The 9684-nt window shown below is 53.4% G+C and overlaps 1 protein-coding gene across 1 annotated transcript in view; it reads right to left on the bottom strand.

Moving 5' to 3' along the window:
- LOC147084852 (urotensin-2 receptor-like) overlaps positions 1 to 9684 on the bottom strand; it is an 11120-nt gene continuing 1436 nt past the window's right edge. Inside the window, exons 1-2 of the mRNA XM_085979557.1 lie at positions 9667 to 9684; positions 1 to 459 (exon numbers count right to left, since the gene is read on the bottom strand). The exon at positions 9667 to 9684 is cut by the window's right edge and continues 1436 nt beyond it. Of these exons, the coding sequence (XP_085835683.1) occupies positions 9673 to 9684 (12 nt within the window). The 3' untranslated portion in view covers positions 1 to 459; positions 9667 to 9672. The remainder of the gene's footprint in view (positions 460 to 9666) is intronic.

The following is a 9684-nucleotide window of genomic DNA, read 5'->3' as shown; positions in this document are numbered from 1 at the left end:
CCCAGACTGTCGCTTCCCCTGTAACTCGCAGCGACCGTGAATATTGGCGCTTCCCCTGCAGGCGAATAGCTGGTTCACTTGATGAGTGGGCAATGCCCCATTTGGTCGCGTAACCGGATACCGTGAAGTCTGGCCGATGCCTCGTGTAGGCAAATTGCCGGCTGTATTTGAAGAGTGGGCGATGCCCCGTGTTGTCGAATAGTCAGCTGATCAACCGAGCGGCCGTCGTTGTCGTAGGGCGACCAGTGTTTCCCGCTCCCCCACATCAAGAAACGGGCAAGTGGGAGACACGGGGGCAAAGGGTTTGGGGGAAATATGAAGTGGGGGTAAAAATGGAATTGAAAATCAGTTCAGCAGTGACGGGGTTAAATCGGCAGGTCAGGCGTTGACGTGATTTACAGATTGCGGTCTGCAGCCTTCGCTCCCCGTTCTTGCAGGCTTGCTGGTTCCTCTGCTGTCCTAAAGACAGAGTGGAGAAATAGTTAAACAGCGATCGATTGGGCTTATTTGTTCCCCACCCCGATTTCGCTGATGGGTTAGAGGTGATCCAGTGATCAGGCACCAGCCACTGGGGAACCCCGTTCACAGATGACTGGAGACTCCCGGTTACACCGGGGAGAAAGAGACAGGCAGAGAGAGGGAGAGAGACAGAGAGAGAGAGAGAGAGACAGAGAGAAAGAGAGACACAGACAGAGAGAGAGACAGACAGACAGAGAGAGAGACAGAGAGAGAGAGAGACAGAGAGAGAGAGACAGAGAGAGAGAGACAGAGAGAGAGACAGAGAGACAGAGAGAGAGAGAGACAGACAGAGGGAGGGAGAAAGATAGAGAGACAGAGAGAGAAAGAGACAGAGAGAGAGAGACCCTTTGATTCTCTGTCTCACTCACTGTCTCTCTCTGTCTCTCTCTGTCCCTCTCTCTCTCTCTCTGTCTCTCTCTCTCACTGTCTCTCTCTCTCTGTCTTTCTCTCTCTCTCTCTGTCTCTCTCTCTCTCTGTCTCTCGCTCTGTCAGTCTCTGTCTCTCTCTCTGTCTCTCTCTCTCCCTCTCTCTCTGTCTCTCTCTCTCACTGTCTCTCTCTCTCTGTCTTTCTCTCTCTCTCTCTGTCTCTCTCCCTGTCTCTCTCCCTGTCTCTCTCTCTGTCTCTCTCTCTGTCACTGTCTCTCTCTCTGTCACTCTCTGTCTCTCTCTCTCTCTGTCTCTCTCTCTCACTGTCTCTCTCTCTCTCTGTCTTTTTCTCTCTCTCTCTGTCTCTCTCTCTCTGATGGTCTCTCGGTCCCTGTGTCCCTATCTGTGTCCACTTATTGTGTCGGGACTGGCTGCGTACATCTCCTTTGGAGAATCGCACGTCCGATTGGCAACCAGAGGTGTATCATCATTGGAAATCCAGAGGTCGAGTTAGATTCACATTGTCTGCACCCTTGATCAATCTGAGCGACGCAATCTCACCACAACACAGCAGAGGGAGCCTGAGCAACAGTCTGGAGGGAATTAACCCTCTCACCCACCTCTCCCCATTTACACTCCGACACCGGGGCAGCCTGTTCCCTATCGGAGGGGATTAACCCTCTCACCCACCACTCCCCATTTACACTCAGACACTGGGGCAGCCTGTTCCCTATCGGAGGGGGATTAACCCTCTCACCCACCTCTCCCCATTTACACTCAGACACTGGGGCAGCCTGTTCCCTATCGGAGGGGGATTAACCCTCTCACCCACCTCTCCCCATTTACACTCAGACACTGGGGCAGCCTGTTCCCTATCGGAGGGGGATTAACCCTCTCAACCACCTCTCCCCATTTACACTCAGACACTGGGGCAGCCTGTTCCCTATCAGAGGGGGATTAACCCTCTCACCCACCTCTCCCCATTTACACTCAGACACTGGGGCAGCCTGTTCCCTATCGGAGGGGGATTAACCCTCTCACCCACCTCTCCCCATTTACACTCCGACACCGGGCAGCCTGTTCCCTATCGGAGGGGATTAACCCTCTCACCCACCGCTCCCCATTTACACTCAGACGCCGGGGCAGCCTGTTCCCTATCGGAGGGGGATTAACCCTCTCACTCACCTCTCCCCATTTACATTCAGACACTGGGGCAGCCTGTTCCCTATCGGAGGGGGATTAACCCTCTCACCCACCTCTCCCCATTTACACTCCGACACCGGGCAGCCTGTTCCCTATCGGAGGGGGATTAACCCTCTCACCCACCTCTCCCCATTTACACTCAGACACTGGGGCAGCCTGCTCCCTATCGGAGGGGATTAACCCTCTCACCCACCTCTCCCCATTTACACTCAGACACCGGGGCAGCCTGTTCCCTATCTGAGGGGGATTAACCCTCTCACCCACCAACCCCATTTACACTCAGACACCGGGGCAGCCTGTTCCCTATCGGAGGGGGATTAACCCTCTCACCCACCTCTCCCCATTTACACTCCGACACCGGGCAGCCTGTTCCCTGTCGGAGGGGATAAACCCTCTCACCCACCTCTCCCCATTTACACTCAGACACCGGGGCAGCCTGTTCCCTATCGGAGGGGATTAACCCTCTCACCCACCTCTCCCCATTTACACTCAGACACCGGGGCAGTCTGTTCCCTATCGGAGGGGGATTAACCCTCTCGCCCACCTCTCCCCATTTACACTCAGACACCGGGGCAACCTGCTCCCTATCAGAGGGGATTAACCCTCTCACCCACCTCTCCCCATTTACACTCAGACACCGGGGCAGCCTATTCCCTATCGGAGGGGGATTAACCCTCTCACCCACCTCTCCCCATTTACACTCAGACACGGGTGCAGCCTGTTCCCTATCGGAGGGGGATTAACCCTCTCACCCACCTCTCCCCATTTACACTCAGACACCGGGGCAGCCTGTTCCCTATCGGAGGGGATTAACCCTCTCACCCACCTCTCCCCATTTACACTCAGACACCGGGGCAGCCTGTTCCCTATCGGAGGGGATTAACCCTCTCACCCACCTCTTCCCATTTACACCCAGACACTGGGGCAGCCTGTTCCCTATCGGAGGGGGATTAACCCTCTCACCCACCTCTCCCCATTTACACTCAGACACCGGGGCAGCCTGTTCCCTATCGGAGGGGGATTAAACCTCTCACCCACCTCTCCCCATTTACACTCAGACACCGGGCAGCCTGTTCACTATCGGAGGGGGATTAACCCTCTCACCCACCTCTCCCCATTTACACTCAGACACCGGGGCAGCCTGGTCCCTATCGGAGGGGGATTAACCCTCTCATCCACCTCTCCCCATTTACACTCAGACACCGGGGCAGCCTGTTCCCTATCGGAGGGGATTAACCGTCTCACCCACCTCTCCCCATTTACACTCAGACACCGGGGCAGCCTGTTCCCTATCGGAGGGGATTAACCCTCTCACCCACCTCTCCCCATTTACACTCAGACACTGGGGCAGCCTGTTCCCTATCGGAGGGGATTAACCCTCTCACCCACCTCTCCCCATTTACACTCAGACACCGGGCAGCCTGTTCCCTATCGGAGGGGGATTAACCCTCTCACCCACCTCTCCCCATTTACACTCAGACACTGGGGCAGCCTGTTCCCTATCGGAGGGGGATTAACCCTCTCACCCACCTCTCCCCATTTACACTCAGTCATCGGGGCAGCCTGTTCCCTATCGGAGGGGATTAACCCTCTCACCCACCTCTCCCCATTTGCACTCAGACACTGGGGCAGCCTGTTCCCTCTTGGAGGGGGATTAACCCTCTCACCCACCTCTCCCCATTTACACTGACACCCGGGCAGCCTGTTCCCCATCGGAGGGGGATTTACCCTCTCACCCACCTCTCCCCATTTACACTCAGACACCGGGGCAGCCTGTTCCCTATCGGAGGGTGATTAACCCTCTCACCAACCTCTCCCCATTTACACTCCGACACCAGGCAGCCTGTTCCCTATCGGAGGGGGATTAACCCTCTCACCCACCTCTCCCCATTTACACTCAGACACTGGGTCAGCCTGTTCCCTATCGGAGGTGGATTAACCCTCACCCACCTCTCCCCATTTACACTCCGACACCGGGGCAGCCTGTTCCCTATCGGAGGGGGATTAACCCTCTCACCCACCTCTCCCCATTTACACTCAGACACCGGGGCAGCCTGTTCCCTATCGGAGGGGATTAACCCTCTCACCCACCTCTCCCCGTTTACACTCAGACACCGGGGCAGCCTGTTCCCTATCGGAGGGGATTAACCCTCTCACCCACCTCCCCCTTTTTACACTCCACCGGGGCAGCCTGTTCCCTATCGGAGGGGATTAACCCTCTCACCCACCTCTCCCCATTTACACTCAGACACCGGGGCAGCCTGTTCCCTATCGGAGGGGGATTAACCCTCTCACCCACCTCTCCCCATTTACACTCAGACACCGGGGCAGCCTGTTCCCTATCGGAGGGGGATTAACCCTCTCACTCACCGCTCCCCATTTACACTCAGACACCGGGGCAGCCTGTTCCCTATCGGAGGGGATTAACCCTCTCACCCACCTCTCCCCATTTACACTCAGACACCGGGGCAGCCTGTTCCCTATCGGAGGGGGATTAACCCTCTCGCCCACCTCTCCCCATTTACACTCCGACACCGGGGCAGCCCATTCCCTATCGGAGGGAATTAACCCTCTCGCCCACCTCTACCCATTTACACTCCGACACCGGGGCAGCCCATTCCCTATCGGAGGGAATTAACCCTCTCACCCACCACTCTCGACTTACAGTCAGACGAGGAGATATTAGGACAGGTGACCAAAAGCTTGGTCAAAGAGTTTGGTTTTAAGGAGCGTCTTAAAGGAGGAGAGAGAGGCGGAGAGGTGTAGGGAGGGAATTCCAGAGCTCAGGGCCCCAGGCAGCTGAAGGCACGGCCGCCAATGGTGGAGCGATGGAAATCGGGGATGCGCAAGAGGCCAGAATTGGAGGAACAGAGATCTCGGAGGGTTGTAGGGGGCTGGAGGAGGTTACAGAGATAGGGAGGGGGCGAGGGCCATGGAGGGATTTGAACAGGAGGATGAGAATTGTAGGGGCTGGAGGAGGTTACAGAGATAGGGAGGGAACGAGGGAATTGGAGGGATTTGAACAGGAGGATGAGAATTCTAGGGCTGGAGGAGGTTACAGGGATAGGGAGGGGGCGAGGGCCATGGAGGGATTTGAACAGTAGGATGAGAATTGTGGGGCTGGAGCAGGTTACAGAGATAGGGAGGGGGCGAGGGCCATGGAGGGATTTGAACAGGAGGATGAGAATTGTGGGGCTGGAGGAGGTTACAGAGATAGGGAGGGGGCGAGGGGCCATGGAGGGATTTGAACAGGAGGATGAGAATTGCGGGGCTGGAGGAGGTTACAGAGATAGGGAGGGGGCGAGGGCCTTGGAGGGATTTGAAGAGGAGGATGAGAATTGTTGGGGCTGGAGGAGGTTACAGAGATAGCGAGGGGGCGAGGGCCATGGAGGAATTTGAAAACAAGGATGAGAATTTTTAAATCCGGCTGTTGCTGGACCGGGAGCCAATGTAGATCATTTATGGGATGTGGACGACGCAGGCGAGGCCGGCTTTTATTGCCCATCCCTAATTGCCCTCGAGAAGATGGTGGTGAGCCTCCTTCTTGAACCGCTGCAGTCCGTGTGGTGAAGGTGCTCCCACAGTGCTGTTAGGGAGGGAGCTCCAGGATTTGGACCCAGCGACGATGAAGGAACGGCTGATATATTTCCAAGTCAGGATGGTGTGTGACTTGGAGGGGAACTAGGAGGTGGTGGTGTTCCCATGCACCTGCTGCCCTTGTCCTTCTAGGTGGAAGAGGTCGCGGGTTTGGGAGGTGCTGCCGAAGAAGCCTTGGCGAGTTGCTGCAGTGCATCTTGTAGATGGCAGACACTGCAGCCACGGTGCGCCGGTGGTGGAGGGAGTGAATGTTTAAGGTGGTGGATGGGGTGCCAATCAAGCGGGCTGCTTTGTCCTGGATGGTGTCGAGCTTGGGCTGGTAGAGAACCTAAATGGCTAAATGGTACAACTTTAAACGGGCTGCAGGAACAGAGAGACCTGGGATTGTTGGTGTACAAATTTTTGAAGGAACCAGTTGAGAAGGCTGGTAAAAAATCAGACAGGATCCTGGGCTTCATAAATAGAGGCATCGAGTACAAAAGCAGGGAAATATGTTAAACCTTTATAAATCACTGGTTAGGCCACAGCTGGAGTATTGTGTCCAATTCTGGGCACCGCACTTTAGGAAAGATGTCAAGATCTTAGAGAGGGTGCAGAGGAGATTAACCAGAATGGTACCAGGGATGAGGGACTTCAGTTATGTGTTGAGAGTGGAGAAGCTGGGATTGTTCTCCTTAGAGCAGAGAGGGTTAAGAGGAGATTGACCAGAATGGGACCAGGGATGAGGGACTTCAGTGATGTGGAGAGACTGGAGAAGCTGGGATTGTTCTCCTTAGCGCAGAGAAGGTTAAGGGGAGATTGACCAGGATGGTACCAGGGATGAGGGACTTCAGTGATGTGGAGAGACTGGAGAAGCTGGGATTGTTCTCCTTAGAGCAGAGAAGGTTAAGGGGAGATTGACCAGAATGGTACCAGGGATGAGGGACTTCAGTGATGTGGAGAGACTGGAGAAGCTGGGGTTGTTCTCCTTAGAGCAGAGAAGGTTAAGGGGAGATTGACCAGAATGGGACCAGGGATGAGGGACTTCAGTGATGTGGAGAGACTGGAGAAGCTGGGATTGTTCTCCTTAGAGCAGAGAAGGTTAAGGGGAGATTGACCAGAATGGGACCAGGGATGAGGGACTTCAGTGATGTGGAGAGACTGGAGAAGCTGGGATTGTTCTCCTTAGAGCAGAGAAGGTTAAGGGGAGATTTAATAGAGGTTTTCAAAATCACGAAGGGTTTTGATGGACTAATTAAGGAGAAACTGTTTCCAGTGGCAGGAGGGTCGGTAACCAGAGGACACAGATTGAAGATAATCGACAAAAGAACCAGAGGGGAGATGAGGAAATATAATTTACGCAGCGAGTTGTTGTGATCTGGAATGCGCTGCCTGAAAGGGCGGTGGAAGCAGATTCAATCGTAACTTTCAAAAGGGGAATTGGAGAAATACTTGAAGGGGAATAATGTGCAGGGCTATGGGGGAAGAGCGAGTGGCAGTGGAACGAATTGGAGAGCAGGAGGCCATTCAGCCCCTCGAGCCTGTTACACAGGAACAGGAGGAGGCCCATTCAACCCCCTCGAGCCTGTTACACAGGAACAGGAGGAGGCCCATTCAGCCCCTCGAGCCCGTTACACAGGAACAGGAGGAGGCCCATTCAGCCCCTCGAGCCTGTTACACAGGAACAGGAGGAGGCCATTCAGCCCCTCGAGTCTGTTCCGCTATTCAAGGAGATCATGGCTGATCTGCGACCTAACTCCATATACCCACCTTTGCCGAATATCTCTTAATACCTTCGGTTAACAGGAATCTATCAATCTCAGCTTTAAAATTAACAATTGACCCAGCATCGATTGCCGTTTCCGGAAGGCAGTTCCAAACTTCTACCACCCTTTGTGTGTAGAAGTGTTTCCTAACTTCACTCATGAAAGGTCTGGCTCTAATTTTTAGACCCAGCCCCCCTAGCCCTAGAATCCCCAACCAGCAGAAATAATTTCTCGCTCTCTCTACCCTATCTGTTCCCCCTTAATATCTTGAAAACTTCGATCAAATCGCCCCTTAACCTTCTAAATTCCAGGGAATACGACCCTAGTTTGTGTAATCTCTCCTCCTAATCTAACCCTTAGAGTCCGTGTATCCTTCTGGTAAACCTAATAGAGTCATAGAGTTATACCGCACAGAAAGAGGCCCTTCGGCCCATCGTGTCCGCGCCGGCCATCAAGCCCTGTCTATTCTAATCCCATTTTCCAGCACTTGGTCCGTAGCCTTGTATGCTGTGGCGTTTCAAGTGCTCATCTAAATGCTTCTTGAATGTTGTGAGGGTTCCTGCCTCTACCACCCTTTCAGGCAGTGAGTTCCACATTCCAACCATCCTCTGGGTGAAAAAGTTTTTCCTCAAATCCCCTCTAAACCTCCCGCCCCTTACCTTGAAACTATGCCCCCTGGTTATTGACCCCTCTACTAAGGGGAAAAGTTCCTTTCTATCTACCCCCCTCATCATTCTGTACACCTCAATCAGGCCCCCCCTCAGCCTTCTCTACTCTAAGGAAAACAACCCCAGCCTGTCCAGTCTCTCTTCATAGCTGAAGCGCTCCAGTCCAGGTAACACCCTGGTGAATCTCCTCTGCACCCTCTCCAATGCAATCACATCCTTCCTATAGTGTGGCGACCAGAACTGCACACAGTATTCCAACTGTGGCCTAACTAGCGTTTTGTACAGCTCCATCATAACCTCCCTGCTCTTATATTCTAAGCCTCGGCTAATGAAGGCAAGTATCCCATATGCCTTCTTAACCACCTTATCTACCTGTCCTGCTGCCTTCAGGGATCTATGTACATGCACACCAAGGTCCATCTGATCCTCTGTCCTTCCTAGGGTCCTACCATTCATTGTGTATTCCCTTGCCTTGTTAGTCCTCCCAAAATGCATCACCTCACACTTTTCAGGGTTAAATTCTATTTGCCACTGTTCTGCCCATCTAACGATCCCGTCTATATCGTCCTGTAGCCTGAGGCACCTCTCGCTATTTACTTATGGGAAAAGTTCCTTTCTATCCACCCTATCTATGCCCCTCAAAATTTTGTACACCTCAATCAGGTTCCCCCCTCAGCCTTCTCTGCTCTAAGGCAAACAACCCCAGCCTGTCCAGTCTCTCTTCATAGCTGAAGCGCTCCAGCCCAGGTAACATCCTGGTGAATCTCCTCTCCAATCCTTCCTATAGTGTATGCACTCCCTCCAAGGCTAATATACCCTTCATAGAAACACAGAAACATAGAAACATAGAAGATAGGAGCAGGAGTCGGCCATTGGGCCCCTCGAGCCTGCTCCGCCATTCAATGAGATCATGGCTGATCATCCAAATTCAGTACCCTGTCCCTGCCTTCTCTCCATATCCCTTGATCCCTTTAGCCTTAAGAAATATATCCAACACCTTCTTGAATATATTTAATGAATTGGCCTCCACTGCCTTCTGTGGTGGAGAATTCCACGGGTTCACCGCTCTCTGGGTGAAGAAATTCCTCCTCATCTCAGTCCTAAATGGCTTACCCCTTATCCTTAGACTGTGACCCCTGGTTCTGGACTCCCCGACCATCGGGAACATCCTTCCTGCATCTAGTCTGTCTAGTCCTGTCTAGAATTTTATAAGTTTCAATGAGAGCCCCTCTCATTCTTCTAAATTCCAGCGAGTATAAGCCCAATCGACCCAATCTCTCCTCATACGTCATTCCTGCCATCCCAGGTATCAGCGTGGTGAATCTTCGCTGCACTCCCTCCATGGCAAGAACATCCTTCCTCAGATAAGGCGACCAAAACTGCACACAATACTCAAGGTGCGGTCTCACCAAGGCCCCTCTCATTCTTCTAAACTCCTTTCTTCCAAACTTCTAAACTAAGGTGCGGTGCCCAGAACCGCGGGTGTGGTCTAACCAGGGGCTTTTGTACAGCTTAACCTCCAACCCCCCCCCCCCCCCCGCCTTGAAATTTCAGAGACTTTCCATTACCTTGCGTTATGCTCCCAG

Source organism: Somniosus microcephalus, unplaced genomic scaffold (genome assembly GCF_052327205.1).
Source record: "Somniosus microcephalus isolate GS21.2 unplaced genomic scaffold, FLI_Smic_1.0 unresolved_chr9, whole genome shotgun sequence".
In the NCBI taxonomy this organism is placed as follows: Eukaryota; Metazoa; Chordata; class Chondrichthyes; order Squaliformes; family Somniosidae; genus Somniosus; species Somniosus microcephalus.
Note: the sequence above shows the minus strand (reverse complement) of the source record. Positions and strands in the feature narration are given on the sequence as shown.